At 41.0% G+C, this 26,163-nt stretch overlaps 1 protein-coding gene across 3 annotated transcripts in view; it reads left to right on the top strand.

The window, feature by feature from the left end:
* The window catches only part of CALCOCO1 (calcium binding and coiled-coil domain 1), a 184,061-nt gene extending 175,442 nt beyond the window's left edge, over window positions 1-8,619 (top strand). For all 3 annotated transcript variants that reach the window (XM_073613610.1, XM_073613609.1, XM_073613607.1), the window contains one exon: window positions 5,265-8,619. In XM_073613610.1, coding sequence (XP_073469711.1) covers window positions 5,265-5,270 — 6 coding nt within the window. In that variant the 3' untranslated portion in view covers window positions 5,271-8,619. The remainder of the gene's footprint in view (window positions 1-5,264) is intronic.
* Window positions 8,620-26,163: the final 17,544 nt, after the last annotated feature.

The raw sequence follows: 26,163 nt of genomic DNA, 5'->3' as shown, positions 1-26,163 counted from the left end.
AGTCAGCTTGCCAGATTTACATATGCTTAGTGAGAGGTCTTAGTGGTGGTAGTGGGGTTTATGCACACTCACAGTGGCTACAGCCTCACCCTCTTCCCTCTTCAGCACTTAATAAGGGGAGCCATAAGAATCACTCTGCCAGGGAAAGGCTGCCGGACAAGACTTTAATTACAGTATCAGGCACTGGGGCGCCAGCTTTATTCGCCTAAGCACTGAAAAAAAAAATCCTCTCTCTGCTTCCGCCTCCTGGGCCCCTATCCTGGACTTGGAGGGCCCAGGTAAGCCTAGGAGCCTGGCTCAACAGTTTGCCTATTTAAAAAAAAAAAAATCTTTGCAAACCATAGATGAACACTAAAGCTGCCTGGGCCCCTCTGTTGAGCTGATGGGGCCCAGGCCCAGTGGAGGACGGCCGGTCATACTGCCTTATCAGTGGCCCTGTTGTCCAATCAGCTTGTATGGCCATATTTATCAAAAACTGGTGTAAGTTAAGTTAATAAATCAGTCCAAATTATATCAAATCCAGAAGGCTCTCACACTGCATAGTTATTAGCAAATTTTGCTGATCAACTCTAAGCAAAATCTTACTTGCCAGATCTAGATTCTTCCCTTATAAAATGAAGAATTGTATCCACTATCACCTGCTTCTCATTGTATAGGCTCATTATTGTACATGTATTAGGCATTATAAATGGATTCTATACCACAGGGTATTCACAACACATTTAAAGTATATCTAAACACAAGAACAAAATTGTAATATATTGCATCTTACTAGTCCCAAGATGTTGTGGCTGTATTCGTTTTCATTTTTCAGGCACATGGACATGCCTCGTGATCCTGGTAGAAATTCATTATCCTTGTAAATTTTCTGTGTACTTTAGTGAAATCTTGGCCTTCTGAGTTGTCGTCTGTGAACTACGCAGCCCTTCAATACCTGTATAATGTGATGGGGCTGGGGGGGTGTAGTGTAAATCAGGAAAAGTTAGCGACAATGACAGTACTCCTATATGGATACAGTACAGCGTGAGTGCTGCCACCCTAGGACAGGAAGTGTGTTACTGGCAGGACCATCAGGTGAAAACTAAATGCAGACATCACATTGAAGGACTGGTAACCTACAATATATTGCATATTTTTTGGCCTTAGATACACTATACAAAGGTCAGCAATGGTAATTGGCAACTCAGTACAGATGTTATCTATGGAGATAAGATGCAGTAAATGTTTCCTGGGCTGTATACTTTCAGTCAGACCAGGTAAAAAAACATTGCCTATAGATGACATTTTCACCAACTGATCTCAGATTCTATTAAGCTGTGTCCGACCAGAAAAAAAAAAACTATTGTCATGTCTGTCTATAAAGTCTCTAACATTACACAAACATCCATGTTTATGTGGTGATCATTTGTAATAAAGAATAATTTAACCATTGCTGTTATTCCACGTCCAACCACTACCTAATATCTATGACCAGCTTTACTTTCTGTGTGATTGCATACACTCTGTGCCTGACAGAACTTGATGAAAGAAGGTACAAGTGATGTTAGAAAACCGTGTTCCGTCCTCTCTTCAGAATAGGGCAGAGCAGAGCAGGGTTGCAGCCTGCGCAGCAGTATAAATCCGCCTCCCTCCAGTGGGAGTAAAAGGGACTTTTACAGCCGGAGGCCATAAAGATGGCAGGCGAGGAGGGGGAAAGATGTACAGCATTGTCAGGATGCTTCAGAATCAATTTTCAGCATCATTAGATTCTTTTCTTTTGCAGTCAGACATAGGGAGAAAGACTGTGAGAGAGAAGAAGAATAGGGGTCCGGGGGAAGAGAAGGAGGAGGAGGCAGCAGCATAATTTGCAAGTGTAATGGATAAAATCAAAATGGAAGTCTTTTCAAGAGTGTTGCGAGGAAAGGGGGAGGAGAGGAGCAGGTGAAATAGGAGAGAGAAGGCACCTTGAAAATGTTATCCTGTACATACCAACACATATTGGAATGCTAGGTTTCCGGTGTATTATTGCTCTTTGCCTTGACTTCTCAAGCAGGGCCCTATGAGTTTGATATTTTTATGTGCCACAAGGAGCAACTCACAGTATATAGAACATGGACTTTACTCATCTTTGAAATTCAATAATTCTATGTAGAGATCACCCTATTAATAGTAAATGTATACCATTTACAGTTGTGGAGACATTTCTTGGTACTCTTACAGCTCTTTAAAACAATGTTTGGTTCCTCCTGAAAAATGAAAAAATTAAAAGCAGTTGTCAAAGAGTAAAGGAAAGAAGATATGAAATGTGATAAATGATTGCATATTCCACAAAGATATTCTAAAATGGTGTGGACAGATTTGTTGGTACCTCTAGAAAAAATCATAAATCCTTGTTGGATCAGAGTGATATTTCTAACTAACTGTTTTCTGTACTTAGTATGCCACATATCTTCAGTCTTGTAATCAGATTTTTTAAATGCAGAGTAGTCACTCTGCTGTTTGTTATTGTCATGTGCACCACACTGAACATGGATCAAAGAAAGCAAAGGAGAGAGTTGTCTGAGGAGACCAGAAAAGATATTATAGACCAACATTTTAAAGGTAAAAGCCATAAGACCAGCTCCAAGCAGCTTAATGTGCCTGTGACTACAGTTGCAGATATTAAGAAGTTTATAGTGTAGATTCACCTTTTATAGCAAAACAAATGTAAAGGTGAACTAACACAGTACACCCTAGCCACTCCCTCATCCCCAATATACTTACCTCTGGGGCTGCTGAGCTGGTAGTGCCCACTTAGCCGGTCCAGCAGTTGGAGTATTTGAAATCCCCCACTCTTCTCCCTCTTCTTTGTGCTGTGCTTCTGGAACAGACCAAAGTGATGTTCTGTGATGGCACTGACCAATAATAATTGCTCTGGTCTGTCCTGAAAGCTTTACACAGAGAAGATCGGAGATTTCAAATCCCTGGACCAGCCGCATGAGTACTGACAGCTCATCAACCCTCAAAGACAGTACAGCAGAACTCAGGGGAGGTGTAAGGTGTTCAGCTTTACACCTTTTGTGTAAAGGCGAACTAACAATTTAAAGTGGTTGTAAACCTCATACATGAAATATGAACAAAACACATCCCTCTATAGTGTGTACTTGTCTCAATTAGGAGCACTAAGTGTCATTTCTGTCTGCTGCTTCGTTCCTCTGCTATCAGCATAAATCATTTCTGACAATTTTTCCTGACACCAAGAGAAAAATTGTAACAGGGGAGGGAACTCCAGCAGATTGACAGCTGCAACTATGTTCCTGTGAGCTGTGTGAATGGGTGTATGTCCCTTCCCTCCAATCAGCCCTCAGAGCTCTCCTCACTGAGCTCTGCAGAGTGTAATTTCAGCTCTCTACCCCCTTTTTTCTGAACTCTCATACAAGCTTATAAATTCTGGACTTTCCCCACTGACAGCTGAATGTAAAAAAGAGAATGCTGGCAATGAAAAATAAATGAATAAAATGGCGTGGGGCCCCCCTTCAATGCATACCAGGCCCTTCAGCTCTGGTATGGATTTTAAGGGTAACCCCACAGCATTTTTTTTTTAAATGGTATAGGGTCCCCCCCAGAATCCATACCAGACCCTTACCTGAGCATGCAGCCGGGCAGGTCAGGAAAGTGGGAGGACGACCGAGCTCTGCCCCCCCTCAAAGCACCTTGTCCTCTGATGTAGATTCATCACCAATCACACCGCCCTCCAGCTCCAACGAAGGCTTCCGCCATCTGCTTGCTCCGCCACGTGACAGCTCTTAAATAACTAAGGGGCGAGGCCCACGTGACGTCACTGACCCAGCATGCTCTTGGTTGGTGATGTCACAAGGGGCGGTGCCACAGCTATCTAAGAGCTGTCGCGTGTAGGAGGAGGCAGACGGTGGGATCCTTCATCAGCTATTTAGTACAAAAGTCTACCTGACTAGATTTGTGTTGAATGGATTGTTTGAGTTTTTGGTAGTTCTCAATTAGATTGAGATGTATGGCCAGCTTTAGGGCCATGTCAAACAGCAGTCTTGATACTACTGCAACAACTCACCAGCAACAAGATCTAAAAGACAACTTTTCCTATGGAGCTGCTCACTCATTTAATGAACTAGTAAGATGTTACTCCCTCACTGCCAGCTAAAGGAACGACTCAATTTTTGTAAATGGCTGCCTCCCCTTGGTGAATCTGCTGCTGGCAAATTCCCCTTCTGACATGGTCCTTCCTAATAAAACAGCAAAATGTAAAATAGGTCTGGAGGCAATGCTACCACACAGGATACTGCACAAGTGGGTTCCCTTTAAAGTGAATCTAAAGTGTTGCTAAATAGTCTTACAATAAAGTTGCCCCTCTGTAGAGTTTTATCAAAACTTAGCAGATTGAAGAATCAAAATGGAACATTTGTGTCTAGTATGATCAATTACAGCCCAACAGTCTAAAGCATTGCTTGAAATCAGCCTAGATAGTCTTATGCCGCGTACACACGGTCGGACTTTTCAGCTACAAAAGTCCGACAGCCCGTCCGACAGACTTTCGTCAGACTTTCGACGGACTTTTGGCGGACTTTCAACAGACTTTCTAACGACCGGACTTGCCTACACACGATCACACAAAAGTCCGACGGATTCGTACGTGATGACGCACACCGGACTAAAATAAGGAAGTTGATAGCCAGTAGCCAATAGCTGCCCTAGCATCGGTTTTTGTCCGTCGGACTAGCATACAGACGAGCAGATTTCTGGGTCCGGCGGAGTTACGACGTAAAGATTTGAAGCATGTTCCAAATCTAAAGTCCGTCAGATTTGTGGCTGGAAAAGTCCGCTGAAAGTCCGGGGAAGCCCACACACACGATCGGATTGTCCGCCGGACTTGGTCCTTCGGCGTCCGTCGGACTTTTGTAGCCGAAAAGCCTGACCGTGTGTACGCGGCATTAGAGATATTGGGCTTGGTGTGTTTTTACTTGGCATTACTTCCCTTCAGATATCAGTTATATACAAACCTGCCCTTAAAGACTGAATCTAACAGTGGTTGTTGGGCAGTAACTCCAATCCCAAGTAGGGCCACACTGATGCATCAAGCCATCTGCAAGGCAAACACAATCAAGGCGGGAAGGGGAGCTATTTGATTGCATGAAAAACTGAATTCTGCTTAAAATAGTAACCTATTTTTTATATTCCAGTTGGCTCAAGTATAAATACAAAATGCTGTATGAGGTTGTGTGCAGGCTTATATCTAAGATTTTGTCATTTTCATTATGTTTTTTCTCTTTCAGTGGTAACATCTTTAGCTTGGTCATGGTAAACAAGAGAATTAGACTGGCAAAGCTGTGTCTCTCTGTTGTAAAGAGGATGAGGAACCAGAATGAAGCAGAAACAGTTCTTCTAAAGCTCTTGCAGTTTCTTCGCATATTAATGGCACTGTAATTTGTAATATGCCAAGTCTCCCTCTGATATGCAATGCGTGGACTGAGTAAGATATTAATGTCACCTTTTCTATCAACCTTTATAAGTCTCACCACATCCACCACAAAATACCTATTCTACTTGTTGCATTGCTTACATACACAAATATTGTTCAGAAATATGAGGATGACCCAGGAATTCAAACTTTCTGGAGATAGGAAACACCTGAACTGTAGATTGTAGCTGTACATTGAATATCTGACGGTAGAAAATGTGCCTAAAGCTCAGCATGACAGAAGAAGGGTCAGATATAATTTGTCAGTATATGAAAATGTTCTTTTAGCAATAACATTTTAACAAAGGCAGATTATATTTAGTATAACCTATAATTAACCATTGTTTTTTGTTTAATGATATTTATGTTGGTTTCTTTATTATACTTTTGTTTTGTGGAATAATTTGTGTGCACAGCACTAAGCAACATCAGCATTTTGCCCACACGCCTCCAGGGTGTTACTGACTCCACTTTAATTAATTGTCTGCCATGATACAAAAGAAGGGATAGGTATATGGCACCCTGGATCACAAAAATCATTAAAAATGTCAGTATTCTACAAAATGTATGCGATTTTGCTTTATCAAAACTTTTAAAAAGTAGGGCTCAAATAGCTCAAATATTACACTTCCACGTGTGCAGTTTAATAGCTCAATTTCAAGGAAAAAACACAGCAGCAGCTATGTTTGGCTGTAAAAAGTCTCGGAGACCGAAACACTTCTCACAGTGCAAAAAATGTAATTACGCTTCAAATTGGTGTATATAGGAAAGCACTAAACTCAGGAAGTTGTTAGTACAGTGCACACAACAAGGGATGACCATTTTAGGCCAGCCATTTCTAGCTGCCAGCCATTCCCTTTTTACAGACACTGTTAATTCTAAGAGACGATGAACAGTGAATGTATACAACTTTCCCAGTAGCTTCCTGTTGTGTGTTTATAGTGGAAGTATTGAAGTATGTAGCAGAAAGCAGAAGATTGCAGGGGAGGTAGATGTCTCCTGGTCAAACTCCTGATTCAAATTATCAAAGGCTTTAAATATAAAGATTTGCTGCAATGATGATAACACTAGGTGGGTACAAAAAAAAAGCACCTACCAGACATAGCAGCCCTTACAGCAGATGTTCTCCATTATCATTTAGCGTAACATCGAGCTACTAAATTCTCAAGTGAAGGATACTTTTTATTGTACCTGTTTTCTTTGCATTTCTAGGTTTTTGAAACCGCCAAGTAATGTTACGGTGCTGTAATAAAAAATACAAAATATGCTGGGACATGTTTAAAAACTGTTGTTCCTACCAGCAGCATAACTGCAGATCTTGGGATTTCTTAGTAAAATGTTGATTAAGCCCCCTGGCAACCTCCCTACTGTAAGTGATCTTAACATAAAGTACATCTAAGTCCAGGACAGGTAGAAAGGGAGCTGTTAACATAGTAAGTACACTATAAGGACCTGTGCTGTGGGCAGAAGTTGATAAGAAAGGGGGCAGTATCATTGCAGGGATTTAAATTCTAATATTTATTTTTCCAACTCACCAATACTTTTCATCATCCCAGAGTCTCAGTGTAAATTCGAATCCATCCAACTCCTGCCACCACCGCAGCAAAAGTCCTGAAAGAGTATCTGTAGTAGCTAGGAAAAAGAAAGAGTTGTAGTAGCAAGAATATTCGCCAACAGAGTAGTTTATATTATGCTATAATTGTTAGTAACTCTAATGCCCCATACACACGATCGGATTTTCCGACAACAAATGTTGGATGTGAGCTTGTTGGCGGAAAGTCCGACCGTGTGTATACTCGATCGAATATTTGTTGTCGGACTTTCCACCAACAAATGTTGGCTAGCAGGTTCTCAAATTTTCCGCCAACAAATTTTTATTGTCACACTTTCCAATTGTGTGTACACAAGTCCGTCGCACAAAACTCCACGCATGCTCGAAATTAAGTACGAGCCGGAAGCGCTCGGTCTTGTAAAACTAGCGCTCGTAATGGAGATATCACGTATGTCTTGTACGTCACTACGTTCGTAATTGTTGGCCAACATTTGTGTGACCGTGTGTATGCAAGACAAGTTGGAGCCAACAACCTTCCAACAAAAATACATGGTTTTGTTGTTGGAAAGTTCGATCGTGTGTACGGGGCATAATACAAACTACTTCAATCTTTGTGGTTTTTGCCGAACTGGAAAAAAAATAAAGAAAACTCAATTTTTAGTGAAGGAGACACAAAAGGGGTTTCAACACCAATTCTTTTTGCTTAGCCTGTGACCGACAAATTTCCACTCGACTTGATTTTTCATATGTAGGATTTCAGGCATAAGGGTACCAACATGGCCACTCATGGAACAAATTTTGACCGGCCCATCAGGAACTGACCGAAGTTTGCTTTATATATCACCAGCTTTAGGCATACATGATACGTTTCAGTGTTGGCCAGGATGACCAAGACCTCTGAGGACAATAAATTTATACTCCTTAGATATACAAATTCTCCTTAATGCACAGCCTGCAAAGAGTAACTGTGGCTTGTGATTCTGAAGTCTCCTTCTGTAAATCTGACAACAGCTCTTCTTGGATGGAAATGTCACTGGGGGTACAGGGACAGTATCAACAGAAACTTCTATAATCTGAATTAGTAAAGCAATGAATATGTGTTCACAAGCGCACAAATTTTCTAAATTTAAATAGCCCCCAACAACCTCCCTAATGGGGCACCTTTCCACTGCCAAGCCCCATAGCAGCTGTGTGGGCTGCTGGGGCTATTGTTATGTGGCTGGGTCCTACCTCCTGTTGAACTCACACAAGACAAATCTCCTGCTGCAGCTATTATATTCTGACAGCTGACACCACCTGCTGTCAAAATAGCCAAACAGTGCCTACATCTGATTGGTTTGGATTTTTCCATCAAAGGATGTCAGGTCGAATGGTGCAGACAGGGCCACCCATGGAGCAAATTTTGGCTGGTTAATCAGGAAGTGGGCGAAATTAGTTTCATGTATGTGCAGCTTTAGGCATATTCATGGTATTTCAGAATGCTGAGTATAGCTTCATTGTGACCGGCCCTAGCTACGGCAGGAGAGAAATGTAGTTAGATATGGTATGGATGAATTGTTATTCCCTACTTTATTGTCTTTGTCTATTTAATGTATACATTAAAGGTCTTTATCTCTTATATGCTGTCATATTTCAAAGATCTTAGAGGTTCATGTATAAAGGGAAGCCAGTTAGCAAGGCTCCTCCCCTGCAGACTGCCATCAATCAGCAACTAGAACCAGAAAATGGATTAAAGTGAGAATTACTTTATTATACATTTGATGTGTAAGAATTTTGTATCTCTAGGTAATGTCCTATATTTGAATCCGCATTTTTTCTAGAAATACTTAGTGTTTATTATGGGACCCTGTTAGTTTTGAACACAATCCCTTTTTGAATGGTATTGTGTGTTTCTACATTTTTCTCCTCACATTCATGTTGAAATATTAACATTTATCCCTAGCCAATTGTTATTATATTTTGGGAAGAGCAGGGAATAAGAAGCACAGCAATGCAATGGAAATTGGGAGGAAAATACCTGCGAAGTGAAAGAAATGTAGGTGTCCCCACTGGAAGATCTCACCTGCTTTGCTGTTCTGGTGACAACAGTAATTCACCCCCCCCTTTAAAATAAAATAATCACATTTTGTTGCTTTGTAGCCTGAAATGAAGACAGACACAACTCCAACTGTATTTACTCAGTGCAACTTATAGCATCCAAGTGAATGATATAACACCAACATGTCAGAAAAAAATGCAAAAATTCCAAAAAACTTAATCACGGAGTTAGAAAAAGGATCACCCCCTTGTGTCAGTATTTTGTTGAACCACCTTTTGCTTTAATTTTGTTGAACCACCTTTTGTCTCCACTAACTTTGCACATCTAGACTTTGGATTATCTGCCCACTCTTCTTTGCAGAACTGCTTAAGTTTAGTTAAATTTGGTGGACTGTAAACTGCAGTCTTCAACTCATTCCACAGATTTTTCAATGGTGTTTAAGTTTATTACCCACTGTAGATGGGCTGCAGAGAAACCTGCCAGGAGAGGGGGTAACAGGACAGGGTTCTGATGACTTCTGCCCTTAAGATTGCTAGGACACCAACTGCTGATGTCTCAGATCAATAACATTTACAAAGAAGGTCTCTCTGATATATTTGAATGGATTGTTTAAATAGGCTGTAACACTATATGGTACGATACAGATGTTTGGTAAGTTTTGGTCTAACAATTTAAAATCTGGCACTTTATGACCAGCCCAAGTTTGGGTTTCAAACTGAGCTGATTTCACACTGAGTTTATTCACATTGATAAACTACTAGCAGGCACTGGACACAGTACTGTATCGTCCTCTCTGGCAGGTTTTCCTTAGGAAATGATAAAGAGCTTATTCTGCTGGTGATACCAAGAGCCAACTTACACCTATCTTTGTATGTTTTAATGCACGTTTTTGCATATGCAAATGTACATATTCACATTTATAGCCTATTGGCCAATAAGCAGGTTCAGTGCAGTAACCCATTTTTGTCCCCTTGCAGCTCACCTCAATGTGGTATATTGAAGAGTCAGGTGTGGCATTTACTGTGTTGACATGTCTTGAGAGCCCATTATAAATTAATGTTACCCACCAAAACACATGTACAATGCATGTTACCATCTTGCATTTACACACACACACACAGTGCAAATCCAGTGTACTACTGACCTGCCACAGCCATGTCAGTTTGGGCAATACATTAACTAATCCCTCTGGAGTCATAGACAGTAGTAAACACCTAGCAGGGGAATAAAACCTTCTTCACTCAATACCCAATTTGGAAGAAACAGTTATGGGTGAAGAGCTTTATCTTTGTATCCTATACCGCAGTAATAATAGCTGTGGCTAAAGGTAGAACTTTGCAGCACTTGTCCTTTGCTTTCATTTGACAACTGAACCCATGCATGTTTCTATCATTTATGAGAAGTGAGGTCAGGCACATTTTTGAGAATTTTCTTACATATGTCATTTCTTTGTTGTGAAATACAAACATCCAGATTGATTGACTGGACCCTGAAGATTTCTGCCTGATCTTTTATGTCTTTTTAGTTGAAAGTATAGAAAATTGCTTTCAGTTTATTTGCCTCATTAAAGTGCAAGTTTATTGCCTATGATTTTAGAATTTTTTTTAGAGTAATGGATCTCTGTAAAGATTAGCATACACAAAATAAAGCAAATTCAAATTAAACTAAATCATTGCCAAATAGGGTAAGTATTAGAGCAGATAAAAAAAAGTGAGCCATTATACAGATCAATATTATTTTAACCGCTTCAGCCCTGGAAGATTTTACCCCCTTCCTGACCAGAGCACTTTTTGCGATTCGGCACTGCGTTGCTTTAACTGACAATTGCGCGTTCGTTACACCAAAACAAAATTGATGTCCTTTTTTTCCCACAAATAGAGCTTTCTTTTGGTGGTATTTGATCACCTCTGCGGTTTTTATTTTTTGCGCTATAAACAAAAAAAGAGCGACAATTTAAAAAAAAAAAGCAATATTTTTTACTTTTTGCTATAATAGATATCCCCCAAAAATATATAAAAAAACAAATATTTTCCTCAGTTTAGGCTGATATGTAGTCTTCTACATATTTTTGTTTAAAAAAATGCAATAAGTGTATATTGATTGGTTTGCGCAAAAGTTATAGCGTCTACAAAATAGGGGATAGTTTTATGGCATTGTTATTATTAATTTTTTTTATTAGTAATGACGGCAATCTGCGATTTTTATCGTGACTGCGACATTATGGCGGACACATCAGACACTTTTGAAACTGTTTTGGGACCATTGTCATTTATACAGCGATCAGTGCGATAAAAATGCGCAGATTACTGTATAAATGACACTGGCAGGGAAGGGCTTAAACACTAGGGGGCGATAAAGGGGTTAAGTGTGTCCTAGGGAGTGATTCTAACTGTGGGGGGATGGGCTACCACTGACATGACAGGGAGCAGTAGATCCCTGTCATGTCCCAGAACAGGGAAATGCCTTGTTTGCATCTCCCCGTTCTGCGGCTCCATGACACGATCGCGGGACACCGGCGGACATCGAGTCCGCAGGACCCTCAGGCACGGGCACAATGTATGCAGCGCGCCCGCTAGCCCCGCCAATTAAAGGGGACGTACAGGTACACCCATTTGCCCACTGCTGCCATTGTGCCGACCTATATCGACCTATATCGACGTGCAACGGTCGGCAAGTGGTTAAAGCGGTTGTAAACCTCAGACATGAAATATGAACAAAGCCTATCACTCTATAGTGAGCACTAAGTGTAATTTCTTTCTGCTGCTTTGTTCCTTTGCTATCAGAATGAATCACTTCTGACAAGTTTTCCTGACACCAAGTGAAAAATGGCGATGGGAGGGATCTCCAGTTGATTGACAGCCTCAGCCCTGTGTACTGTGTGAAGGAGGGCTGGGGGAGTGTCCCCTTCCTCCAATCAGCTCTCAGAGTTTTCCTCACTGAGCTCTGCAGTCTGCAAGTTCAGCTCTCTACCCCTTTTTTTCTGACATCTCAGACAAGCTTTATAAATTCTGGACATTAAAAAGATGTAGAGAAGAGAAGACTGCAGATAAACGGGTATAACTTATGTAGGAGTATTTGTTTAATACTCCTGAGGCCAGTCATTTCACTTGGTACATGTAAAGGTTTACAACCACTTTAGCGGCCCTTTCACACCTGTGTGTTTTTGCTGTGCTAGAAGGTACTTTTCCAGTGTGACAAAAGCGCATCTTTTTTGTCTTATGTAAAAAGTGAACAAAAAACGCACCTTCCATAGAAATCATTGGAAACACATTAAAAATGCATAAAAAAATACATTGCGTTTTTAATGCATTCTTTGCTCACATGTCCAGGATATACAATTGCTGGGAGTCAGTGATGTAATATATTCAGAAAACATATTAAAACGCTATATGCGCTGTGCTGAAATTTAGCGGCACACATTTAAAACACACTTAAAATACACTAAAACGTTATATATGCGTATTTTTTAAACCACATATAGCATTTTTATGCGTTAGTGTGAAAATTAAAGTTGAAACCTGATTAGTTGTTATGGCCACATCTCTATTTTTCCTCTAATAAATAGGTACTACCTGTTCTAGGGGCAGTTAAAAAATTCAGTGTAAAAACCTACCAGTATGCAGGAACACCCAAAAAATCACTGGTGCCGACGACCTGCCTGGGAAACTAAGGGTCTGTGAACACAGAAATTTGTTTGAGAACTGACTTTCTGCCCATACAATTCAATGTGAATGTAAATGCAGCTCAGAAAAGCTTAGAAGTAGGGCTGCGGAAATTAACGATTAATTCCTCGAGTAATCGTTAATCCTTTTGATCGGTACTCACCTCTCCGCCGGCTTCAGGGAGTTCCGTCGGAGATCCGGTGACGTCACAGACATCGACATCGCCAGACTCCTTCCCCCTTCCCCAAGTACCTCTGTTTGCTAACGAAGGGAAGGGAGGAGGAGTCTGGTGATGTCGATGTCTGTGACGTCACCGGACAGCCTGGTCAGTGATGGTAAATATGGATGTGGTTAACTGGGATCATTCAGTGAGCTAAATGTAGGCAAATTTGATAACCTCCGTTTTTAACATTGTTGTCCTTAGAGGCTGATAAGCTGTGATATTTTTGCCGTGTGGATCTGCTTCTGCTGTTGCCATGACGGCGGCGCTTGCTTTTGATTGACGTGTAACGTCCTAGCCATGCCCCGCTATGTCCGGCTTCGGCCGTTGCCATAACAACGGTGCTATTTAAATAGACTGTAATATACTAGATAAGTTTTACAATTAAAGTTAAACTAACTTTCTACGTTTTTCTTAAAGTTTAATAAAAAAAATTACTTACGTCAGTGCTACAGTTTGAATTTAAAACGTATTTGTGTGAACTGTGAAGTTAAGTCATGGATTGTGGAAATTAGTGTCGGGTGATTGTATATAGTGTATACCACATTTACCACTCACTAATGCAGAGTTTGCAATGCAAGGAGATCACCAAAAAGTAGTTGGATCTGTATGTGCGTTATAATTAATCGAAATTAGTCGATTAATCGATTTTAAAAACACGAAAATTTCAATCAGTAACAGCCCTACTTAGAAGGAATTCAGCAACATCCTAAGCACATGCACCTGAAGAACACATGCTAAATTTCTCCATCTACACAAGCCCTAGTGCTCTGCAGTAGTGCAAAAACCCTGCTGCCTTGGGGCTACCATTGTAACAGTCTATGCAAACAAACAGTGATAGAATTACTACACCAAGGAATTGTTGCTCGGCTGTGACCATTATGGTGTTTTAGGGCAGGGTAGCAGTCTCATGCTCCATTCTGTGCTGTGAAATCTCACATAAAACCTCAAAGTTTGTTCTGGACCAAGGAAGCAATTGGGTGCCCATTTAAATAAAAGATGGATATTGCTATCTGCTCTCCATTATGCTCCACATAATAACTCCACACCGCTACTTGCATTATATGACCCATTCATAAAATGCAAGCCATTATGTGGAATCTGTGGTGCCCTATGCTTAATTACTTGCTTACTGGGCACTTAAACCCCCCCTCCTATCCAGACCAATTTTCAGATTTCAGCGCTGACGCAGTTTGAATGACAATTGTGCGGTCATACAACACTGTACCCAAATGAAATTTTAATCATTTTTTCCCCACAAATGGAGCTTTCTTTTGGTGGTATTTGATCACCTCTGCGGTTTTTATTTTTTGTTAAAAAAAATGTAAAAAGACATGTAAAATTTTTTTTTTTTTTTTTTATATTTTGTTATAAAAAATTTAAAACAAGTAATTTTTCTCCTTCATTGATGTACGCTGATGAGGCGGCACTGATTGGCACTGATAGGTGGCAGTGATGGGCACTGATGGGTGGCAATAATGGGCACTGATCAGTTACACTGATAGGCAGCACTGCTAGGTGGCACTGATTGGCACTACTGGTGGGCATTGACAGATGGCACTTGTGGGCATTGACAGATGGCACTTGTGGGCATTGATAGGTGGCACTTGTAGGCATTGATAGGTGGCACTGTGGCCACTGTTAGGTGGCAATGGCAGGTGGTACAGATGAGGCAGATGTGCGTCTTCCACTTCGGGACCGTTGTCTATTGCAGCTGAGCAGGTGATTGGCTTTTTTTTCTCCTCACGCTGTCAGCATTAGGAGAAAAAAACCGATTACCAATCTTTTGTTTACCGGCCCCTTACTCGGATCGGTGATCACCCGAGTCTCAGTGACTCGGTGATCACAGCGCGCTCTGCGCGCACCCTGCAGGGCGCGTGCTCAGGGGAGGCCGTCGTATGACGGTCTCCCGGAAATTCAGGTCCGCGCTGTGGCCGTCATTCGGCTATAGCTTGGATGTCAAGTGGTTAAAGCGTGCCCAGGGACCGGCTGAGATTCAAACCATGTATGGGCAGGCTGAATGATCAGTCGAGCAACTTGGGTATAACTAGCCTTTCGGATTTTTCATGTGCTTTTTGCCAGCGGGTAAAGCCTCTAGCAGTAATCACTGTTTGTTTGGCAACCCCCCGCCCACCAGGAAAACACAATAGCTTCATGGGAGGGATTCCCTCATCAACACACTTAGTGTTGATGGGAAAATCAAGCGATTTTCTTTTGCAGGAAAGAAAATTGCATCATCCATGGCCGGCCTAAAACCTAACTCCAGGCACAAAAAAGACCCTTGCAGTGGAGCCACCCTGCACTGCAAGGGTTAAATGATTGATAAGCCTAGAGGATAGAATGAGAAGCTGTATTACTTACATGACTACCCACTCTAGCAGGCTCTGGTGCTGTTTTCCTATACCCTAAGCGCTGGCCTGTGGACCGGGTGTTGGCGTTATTGTGTACAATGCAAGGCTATTAACCCTGCATTGTAGACAATGGAGGCAGGAGCATGACCTGAGAGCAACTTTAGAGAGGAGTCTGCAGTGGACTAGTCAAGTGGATCCAGGGAGCCTGCTGGAGTGGGGAGAATGTAAGTAATATAGCCCTTTTTTTGCAACCCTGTGGACATAATAATCATTTAACCCTTGCAATGTGGGCGCCCACTTCAAGTGTATTTTTTTCATTGTTGTACCCAGAGAACTCCATGACTGGAGGAGAGCTAGTCACATGACTTTGACAAGTCATACCTTAGTCTGCATTTTTCACAGGCCACCATCCATTAGGATTTAGTGAGTGGAGTACTAGACTGCTCAGCATGGAAATGAAAGTCACTCTGTGGGTAAAGTGCATCTGTGAGATTAGATTAAATGCAAAATAATCATATATGTGTTAGCTGTGTAATCAGTACATTGGAAATGATTGCTAGAACCTGATTGGATATTATTGTCTGTGTTCCACCTTCTGCATCATCATCATCATCATCATCGCCAGTTTTCATTATTGCATCCATAGTTTTTGCAATTGGCTCACAATACATTGCATGCTTCTGTCTAAACAAGTTTCCTCTGTGACTCCTGGAAACAAAAAGAGAACTTGCAAGATAATGTATGCAGTGCCATGATTAATCACTTTGGTATAAAACATTGAGCTCCTTTTTGATTTACAGATACAGTAAATATGCCATAAAAATTCATACAGATTGTAAGTATGGGTCATCAATCCCTTCAGTGCTTTAATTAGCTAAGGGTTGTGCCATTCATTCCCAGATGAGCAGAACAGTGTGTACTGATGGCCTGATGACAAAGACCACAGGAACACCATAAAAAAACAGAAGAGTCCCATTGTCAAATATAATATACTTGTACTGCAGAAACACTTATAGATCTTTCACTGCTGATTTATTTTGTGAACTGGGGACTGGTGAAGATAAGTGATCCTAGAGATAAGCAGCCTGCATAAATCCAACATTTACATAACCTTTTACTGAAAGAATTGTTACCTAGATCTCCAGACTGCCTGGGATGATTTGGCCAGTCTACAGATGCTGCATGCATGTGGCAGAGACAGTTTTTTCTAAATAATACAAACACAGGTTGTCCAGCATGCTGGAAAATCTCTTCATGTGACAGAAAAAGTGTTACTAGCACCCTAAAATGTACCTATGCTATATAAAAAAAAATAATAATATATACAGTTGTGCTCATAAGTTTACATACCCTGGCAGAATTTATGATTTCTTGGCCATTTTTCAGAGAATATGAATGATAACACAAAAACTTTTCTTTCACTCATTATTAGTGTTTGGCTGAAGCCATTTATTATCAATCAACTGTGTTTACTCTTTTTAAATCATAATGGCAACAGAAACTACCCAAATGACCCTGATCAAAAGTTTACATACCCCAGTTCTTAATACCGTGTATTGTCCCCCTTTAACATCAATGATAGCTTGAAGTCTTTTGTGGTATTTGTGGATGAGCCTCTTTATCTTCTCAGATGGTAAAGCAAGCTGCCCATTCCTCTTGGCAAAAAGCCTCCAGTTACTGATAATTCTTGGGCTGTCTTGCATGAACTGCATGTCTGAGATCTCCCCAGAGTGGCTCAAAGATATTGAGGTCAGGAGACTGAGATGGCCACTCCAGAACCTTCACTTTATTCTGCTGTAGCCAATGACAGGTCGACTTGGCCTTGTGTTTTGGATAATTGTCCTATTGGAATGTCCAAGTACGTCCCATGCGCAGCTTCCTGGCTGATGAATGCAAATGTTCCTCCAGTATGTTTTGATAACATACTGCATTCATCTTGCCAACAATTTTGACCAAATTTCCTGTGCCTTTGTAGCTCACACATCCCCAAAACATCAGCGATCCACCACCGTACCTTTCCTTAATAGGCCTTGTTGACTCCTCTCCAAATGTAGCGTTTATGGTTGTGGCCAGAAAGCTAAATTTTGGTCTTATCACTCCAAATGACTTTGTGCCAGAAGGTTTGAGGCTTGTCTCTGTGCTGTTTGGCATATTGTAAGTGGGATACTTTGTGGCATTTGTGTAGTAATGGCTTTCTTCTGGTGACTCGACGATGCAGCCCATCTTTCTTCAAGTGCCTCTTTATTGTGCATCTTGAAACAGCCACACCACATGTTTTCAGAAAGTCCTGTATTTCACCTGAAGTTAGTTATTTGTGGGTTTTTCTTTGCATCCCGAACAATTTTCCTGGCAGTTGCTGAAATATTAGGTGGTCTACCCAACCGTGGTTTGGTTTCCACAGAACCCCTCATTTTCCACTTCTTGATTAGAGTTTAAACACTGCTGATTGGCATTCTCAATTTCTTGGATATATTTTTATATCCCTTTCCTGTTTTATACAGTTCAACTACCTTTTCCCGCAGATCCTTTGACAATTCTTTTGCTTTCCCCATGACTCAGAATCCAGAAACGTCAGCGCAGCACTGGATGAAAGATGCAAGGGTCTGTCAGGAGTCCAGAAACTCTATGACCTTTTATACTAATTATACACACTAATATACACACTAATTACAAGCAAACAGATCACAGGTGATGATGGTTACCTTGAATAGCCATTTAAACCCCTTTGTGTCAACTTGTGTGCATGTTATCAGGCCAAAATCACCAGGGCATGTAAACTTTTGATCAGGGTAATTTGGGTAGTTTCTGTTGCCATTATGATTTAAAAAGAGTTAACTTTCTGTCTCTGTTTTTAAGGGTGTATAGACATAGATATTTTATTAATGTATTAATTGCAAATTTCATCTCAATTTTAATTCTATTGTTGTAGGACACAATTTACGACCCCAGATTTAGCTTAAAAAGAACCTGTCTTCCAATATAAATGTACAGATGATTAGGTAGCATATTTTAGTGCTATAACAAGCTGAGCATGTGACTGCTCAGGTCTGATGACTGGCCCTTCAGGTTATTTTTTTTAGGGGTTTAGGCTCTGTAAAGGTATGTTGTGGCACCACAGCCTAACCATTATGCACTGAAGTTTTGTTGGAGAATTGTACAGATTTACAGAAGAAGCAAACACACATTTGTACAATCATGCTGTAAATATGTGCAAATATACTATGGTATACTAAGTCCTCATGTACATTAGCTCCCCTGGCAAGCCTGATACCAGAATAATTAGTTGCCAGCATATGAGTCATCGCTTCTCCCTGAAGAGATAAAGAAAGGAAGTTATGTGATTTATAGCATCCCAGCATCCTAAAATGGTTCTAAAGGCTGGACGGTTTTATCTTAATGCATTCCTTGCATTAAGGCAAAAAAGGTCCCAGTGTTTGTATTGACCCTCTCACCCCCAACCCACCCACCCTTTATATTTACCTGAGCCCGATCTCGATCCAGTGCTGTGCCCATCTGCAGCAGTTCTTTCCTCTCTCTCTGCTCACAGAGGCAGCAGTGCTGTCAATCAAATACTGTGAGCAGAGAGAGGAGGGCAATGCTGAGCTGCACTGCGTGTGTTAATAGATGCACACAGCACGGCTTGGGAGCGAGTCTGCAGGTGCACCCCCATAGGAAGCTGCTTTCTATGGTGCTGCACTGAGAAGAGGAGGAGCCCAGAGCTCTGGGGTGTGAACCTGAGAAGAGAAGGGTCACTGCCACTCTGTGCAATACAATTGCACATAGCAGGTAAGTATAACATGTTTATTATTTGTTTTTGTTTTTTAAATAGCTTTACAATCACTTTAAGGATATGTTTTTTCTGTTGGCACTGTAGACCTTATAAGGTTAAAGCTCACTGCCAATCATAGTGAGACAGCAGTTGCAAAAACACCTGGGGTAGACCACCAGGTAGCGACACACAGGGCTGGTTCACTCTGGGAACTGCACAGAAATGCCCATTTGAATGGGTTGAAATCACACTGCACCGCACCAGAAGTAGTGCATGCACTACTTTAAAAAAATGCACTGCAACCGGATGGTATGACACCTCTGTACTAAGCAACTTGATGCAGACAAAAACACCCTGTGTTTGGGATGTCGTTAACATTGCACTGACAACCGCTGCAGATCAGTGCACTGCATCTGATGCAGTGCATTTTGAATGCAGTGCAGGAAATGCACACAGAATGTAGGTTTCCCACACCATGGTCTGGTGTGAATGGGCCAATAGATACGATTTTTTTTCTCAGATCCTGCAATTCCCTCTGCCTATTTATTTATTGTTAAAAATGTAATACTTATTTTTTAATATGTAGCACCCACCTACTTAGGTGTGTGCTAACTAGTTAGTGAGGGTTAGTGTTAGGTAAAAATTCCAGGCATTACCCTGTTGGTTTAAGCTTGGTTGGTTTTATTTTGGTTTGGAGAAATTATAGAGTAGAATTGGGGGTGTGACCACCTGCATTCTGTTGAGAGTGACGCCTTGTTTGTCCAGTGAGAGGTGCTGGAGGACAGGTAAAGTGGAAACAGGATACAGTTAGTTGTATGGGTCACCCTGAACCAATCATTAATTTGAATGGGCAGGGGCTTACAGGCCTATATAAACTGTGGGTCACATGCTCAAAGGGAGCCTGGCTGATGGGAAAAGAATGGCAGAGGAAGACAGCATGTAGAGGCTAGTGCAGTTCAAGATCTCTCCCCTCTGGGGAGTGGAATGTGCCATGTGGAGAGGAGAAATGGAGAAGATAACAGGAGCTATCTGCAACATTTAACAGGAGGAGACTGCTACTACCAACAAAAGGAGGACTGGGAGAGGACCCTCTATGGCAAGCATGGACGGTTGCTCAGGAGTACACTTGAGTGTAAACCCAGGGAAACAGTAATTCCAAAGACTGATGCCCCGTACACACGGTCGGATTTTCCGATGGAAAATGTCCGATCGGATCGTGTTGTCGGAAATTCCGACCGTGTGTGGGCTCCATCGGACATTTTCCATCGGATTTTCCGACACACAAAGTTGGAGAGTAGGATATAAAATTTTCCGACAACAAAATCCGTTGTCGGAAATTCCGATCGTGTGTACATAAATCCGACGGACAAAGTGCCACGCATGCTCAGAATAAATAAAGAGATGAAAGCTATTGGCCACTGCCCCGTTTATAGTCCCGACGTACGTGTTTTACGTCCCGTTTAGAACGATCGGATTTTCCGACAACTTTGTGTGACCGTGTGTATGCAAGACAAGTTTGAGCCAACATCCGTCTGAAAAAATCCTAGGATTTTGTTGTCGGAATGTCCGAACAAAGTCCGACCGTGTGTACACCCTATGAGAGTGTTAAGGTGCTGACCGTGGAGTCTTAAAGAGTTATCACCCTGGAGAAATCCAAACAGTCAGTCTAAGAACTTTATTCAGAGTATCGTTCTTCGGACATAATTTGGAAGTGCTGTATGGTTGGGAAGTAGTAGTAAACAGGAGGGAGAAGATATGCAGACCATTACAGGAACCAAGTATATAAAGGCAGCTCATATTTCTTGAGGATCTACTCACATTCTTTTCAGCTATGCACCAATGGAAAGAATAAAGTTTCACTTTTACCTGTTTAAGACTGTCTGCTGTGTCATTAGTTCAAGGGAGGGGGTAATAGAACCACACTGGCGAAAAGATAGAACTACCCAGCAGCTCCTACGGGGGTAGTGCGCTACAAATCGTTCTTCAATGAGAAAAGTGTTTTACTGTATTGTGTATCCTTTTTACCAGTGAATGTAGATTGCTTTTTTTATTGATGTTGAGTGCTGAATCTGAGTTTTTAGTTTTCTCTAACAAAAAATCTGCAAAAGCATAAATGCAAACATTGATTGCTCACATGCAAGGATGACTTGTACTGTGGCTTTCTGCATTAATACCCCTCTGACACCATGTGGGATCGCTCCGAGAGCCTCCTTCTATAAAGTCAGTGGGATAGGAGAGATTAGTGGTCAACTGTCAGAGCACACTATTCAGTGCTTTCTGTACTTATTTTGGTTACTTGAAAATATGATAGGAAAGAGATATATTACGATTATATTCCCAAAACACAAGGCTGATTACACATTCATCTGAACAAAACTCTAATGACCCTTTTGTGAACATTTCAAAAATGTCATTAAAAGTTGAACTTGTAAACAGGTTTGACAGTAAAAATGTGAGCAAAAGCCCATGAAACTTCTAATTACCTGGCCAGCTTGACCTATATGGGGGATACAAAAGAGCAATGCATACAATCAAGAAAGGCAGAAATACTAGCAAAAACACCCCGCAAACTCCCTCCCCAAAAGCCAAAATGAGGCTTTATGGGACATTGTTTTCAAAAATGTGTGTGAAAGGGTAGGGGGCAAATTAGCCAAAATAAAACATTAAAAGCAGGGCAGGGAAAAAGTAGAGAGTGTGTAGAAAACACTAGTTATTTAGATAAAAAAAAGTGGCCATACTACCATTTCCACAAACGATAGTGGCAGATTGACACATGCCAAAATTAATAAAGAAGAATGAAGGGTACTTACCACTTGATGTCATTTATCTATTTTCTGCATGTGGTCCAGGTTCTGCTCTGGCATATTATAGTGTTAATGCCCCTGGCCATGTTCTGCCACAGTTGTTTCTTCTCCGCTGTACTAGTGGAGCAAACCTGTGTCCAAAAAAACTGGGTCACAGGGACAGAGTCCCCTGCACCAGCACCATATTCTCCTCCGTCATACCTTACGTTTTTTTTCTCCACTGTCCCTAATAGTAGCCATCCTGTTTCTTGCCTGTGCAGCCCTGATTCCAGAAGGACCTGTATCCACAGAAGACTCGTCAGCAGGAGAGTTCGCAATGCAGAAGCCCAAACATTTGCCCAAAGATTACCTCAAACAAGCAAAATAGCTGCTACTGCAGTATCCAGATGTGCCAGACATTCAACATTCCAAGACTGTATGTAATAACATTCATCCAGCAAGTGCAGCATAATACACAGACCAAATCTAGGCCAAAAATGTTTGGATGTTGTATTGTATTTGTACGATTTTACATATTTTTTTTTTTTAATTGGGGAATTTTCACAATGAATCTTTTTAAAATAGGCCTCATGCACACTGCAGCTAAAAGACTCTAAATGCCCCTCTATGTTAGCCATGCAAACATAGGCTTTTAGGGGCAGAAATCTGAATGCACCAAAATCGCATTCAGGAGAGCAGCATTTGAGTTGAGCAAAAAAACACCCGACGTGTGTAAAAGCGCCTAATCGCCATATTTAGCACTTCAGCGTTCATTTATTTCAATAGCTAAAATAAATGAATATTCTAACCAATAAAATGAATGAATGCCCAAATGCATGACACGCTTGACTGTGCCTAAACGCATTTGAAAAATACGACTGTAGGCACACTTTTAACGCTGCTTGTCTCTTGCCCGTTCAGAAGAACTGGTGGGCATGAGACCATAATGTTTTATATATAAATAAATTATATTCAATTACCTAGTATCACTGATGATCTGTCTTTAAAGTGTTACTAAACCCAGGACCCTGCATTCACTATATATGGTCTCCCACAGTACACAGAACATGGAAATGCAATTATTTTAGTAAATATAAACTGTTAAATACCTTTTCTCATCAGCAGTATATAGCAGCCTTGTGACTACTATCAGTTCCTAGTAAAGCTTGTAGGAGGAGTTTTTCTTCTCCCCTGATCCTCTGGACAGTGCTGATCACAGGCACCCTCCCAAAAAAAAAAAAAAAACCTCTCTAGCACTACACACCAAACTGAGCATGTGCAGCCCGTCCCCTGGCTCTGTAAATATCAGGTTATTTTTTGGAGTCAGTGGAAGAAGACGAGGATCAGAGAGACAGGATCAAACAGCCTTTATACACAATGCAAAAAATTAACCCCTTAGGTTCCACCATGAGTATAACAAGCATGTTTTACTGCATATACAGACTGATTTTACTGTTGTGGGTTTTGTAACATTTTAATTGTGAGACTCATATGTGGTGGTAATGTTACATATGAGGCATATCTTTAGTGTTGTACATAGAACCTGAATGATATAAACAGGTCATTTGGTATGTCAAGCAATAGCAGGCTGTTTAATTTTCACATAGATTACTATCATGTAAGAGATACTTAGCACGGCCATTGACCTATTAAAAGTACTATTATTATGTGCTACCTCATTTTCCATCCAATGCTTTCAGGACATTTTATAAGCACATACTAACACACTCAGTGATGTCAATTTTGACACATTTTGTGAGTGTTAAAGGTACTTAGTCTCTGGCCTCTTGCCCTCTCATAGATCTAAAACATTTTTCACAGCCCTTTACTATGCAATTTGTCAATGATAATTGAAGCCTATTATGATGTCAACAAGTCTACAAACACCTTTATATTCACACAGTGCCCAGGAGCTTTCTCTGCAAGTGTCTACGAATACATTACAACAGATATAAAAATATATTCTTTTTTGTGCTTTTGAATTGGACAAGAAGGTAAGCAGCACATCCATACATAAGCACACATCATTTACAGTGCTTATTGTTACTTGCAGAGCAGACTAGATATTTCAGTGTATTCAGACTAGCTTTCATGCATAGCTCCCAACTGTCCCTAATTTTTAGGGTCCCTGATTTGGAACAAAGAGTCCCTCTTTCCTTGTCATTTGTCCCTCATTTTTGTCTGATCTATATAGTTGTATATAAAATGCACTACTTATCTTTCAAAACGTGTTTCCCAGTGCTAAACATTTCATCCAATTTCTAAATTGCTGCATTTGTAAATTTCACAAGCTAATATAAAGGAATAGTAGTGGTAAAAAAAAAATCACTTGTGGCTTTAACAATTTTTTTTTTCTCTCCTTTAAGGGGAGTGACAGAGAGTGTGTCCTATGCCTACATACTTTTGCTTATAGGTGTCCTTTCCTTTGTTCCCATCTCAAAGCTGGGAGGTATGATTTATATATATATATATTAAATCAGGGCTTTGACTAGGCCAGTTCATAAAGCTCCATTTCTTGGTGGTTTGTCTCTGCTTTGGATCATTATTGTGCTAAAAAAAACAATCCTTATGTGTTTTTCAGTATATTACATGACAATTCTTTTAAAAATATATGTCTTAAAAATAAATTCTTTTAAAAATAAATGTCCAACTTATTAAATTCTGACCTGCTAAGATCTCAAGCATATAATATATCATCTGAGATTTAATAAACTAGAGATGTCGTAGAACATATAAAAAGCATATATAGCCTGCCATTTTGGGAAGACCCCTTCTCTGTCCTCATGGTCCACACATGACCAACAGTGCAGATCAACATATTAAGGACTTTTTCACACTACGCCATTCCTTTGCAATGTGCTACTGCATACAAATTAACATGTGTTGCATTAAGAAAGCCATGATGTCAAGAATGGGCGGCCAATGCAATCCAACAGAAAACAAATGCATGGCAACCACAATGCATGGCACTGAACCCCTCCTGCACACTCACTCTGAACCATCCAGCCTCTCAGAACCCCCAACTTTGCATCAGTCTAAATCTAAACTTCCCTGCCTCCCAACACCCCTGTCACTGTATCCCACCACACCAGGTACTGCACATTTCTGCCAGCTAGCAACTCTGCCACTGCATAATCCACCATTGGTCCCTTGTCCCTGCTCCCCCCTTGTCACCTTTGCAGGGACATGCAGAGAAAAGGATAAGCAGAGCCCTGAAGTTTCTGTGCTTTGTCCGCCTCTACTCCCTATGATGATATCACTTTCTGCCCAATGCATCCTGTAACACCAGTCAGTCCTCCAGCCCCGTGGGGGCTCTGTTCACATTGTATGTGTTCCTGGGGGAAAGAGGAAGAGGTGCACATTTCTGGGCTGAGAGGAAACCAAACATTGGGACTCCCACCACCTCCGTTACTAATGAACCCTACTGATGCAACAGCAACTTTCTAGAAGTCCAAAATCCAAACTGTTTTTTTTTTTATTTTACTTTTTAAGGTAAGTGTTTTATTTGAAATACTATAACACTATTTATTACCACTCCCTCCCATTTAGCCATCTATATTATTATTCTGAATATGCAATTTTTGTATCAGATTGAAACTAAGGGGGGATATAACTCAATGTTACTTCCTATATTACTCTTTTACAATATGTATATAATATAGGACTTGATATTGAGAGAGACAGTACTCAGGTCTGTAAAAGTTTCAATTTGCAAAAACTGGAAACCTTTAGAGCACTCCAGTGCAGACTGAGAGGTGGAGGAACACGGGCAGTCATCTTAGAATGCCTGTGCTAGAGACTGGCAGGTAAAATGACATTAAACTAGATGTATACAGTTGTATGAAAAAGTATTTGCCCCCTTCCTGATTTTTTATTTTTTTGCATATTTCTCACAGTTAAATGATTCAGATCATCAAACAAACTTTAATATTACAAAAAGATAACCCAACTAAATCCAAGATGCATTTTTTAAATTATTATTTCATTTATTCAGACCCCTTTCACACTGAGCCTCCCCAGGCATCAGCGGTAAAGCGGCGCTATTTTTAGCGCCGCTTTACTTGTTGTTTTAGCGGTGCTATTCAGCCGCTAGCGGGGCGGTTTTAACCCCCCTCTAGCGGCCAAAAAGGGGTTAAATCCGACCGCAAAACGCCACTGCAGTGGCGCCTTGCCAGCGGTATGGCGGAACTGCCCCATTGTTTTCAATGGGCAGGAGCGGTGTATTCACCGCTCCTACACTGCTGCAAAGAAGCTGCTGGCAGGACTTTTTGTGACGCCCTGCAACCGCAGCGCCCCAGTGTGAAAACACTCGGGCTTTCACACTGGGTGCAGCTGAGGC

Source organism: Aquarana catesbeiana, linkage group LG02, assembly GCF_042186555.1.
Source record: "Aquarana catesbeiana isolate 2022-GZ linkage group LG02, ASM4218655v1, whole genome shotgun sequence".
Taxonomy (NCBI): Eukaryota; Metazoa; Chordata; class Amphibia; order Anura; family Ranidae; genus Aquarana; species Aquarana catesbeiana.
This window is presented reverse-complemented; position numbering and strand designations above follow the sequence as displayed.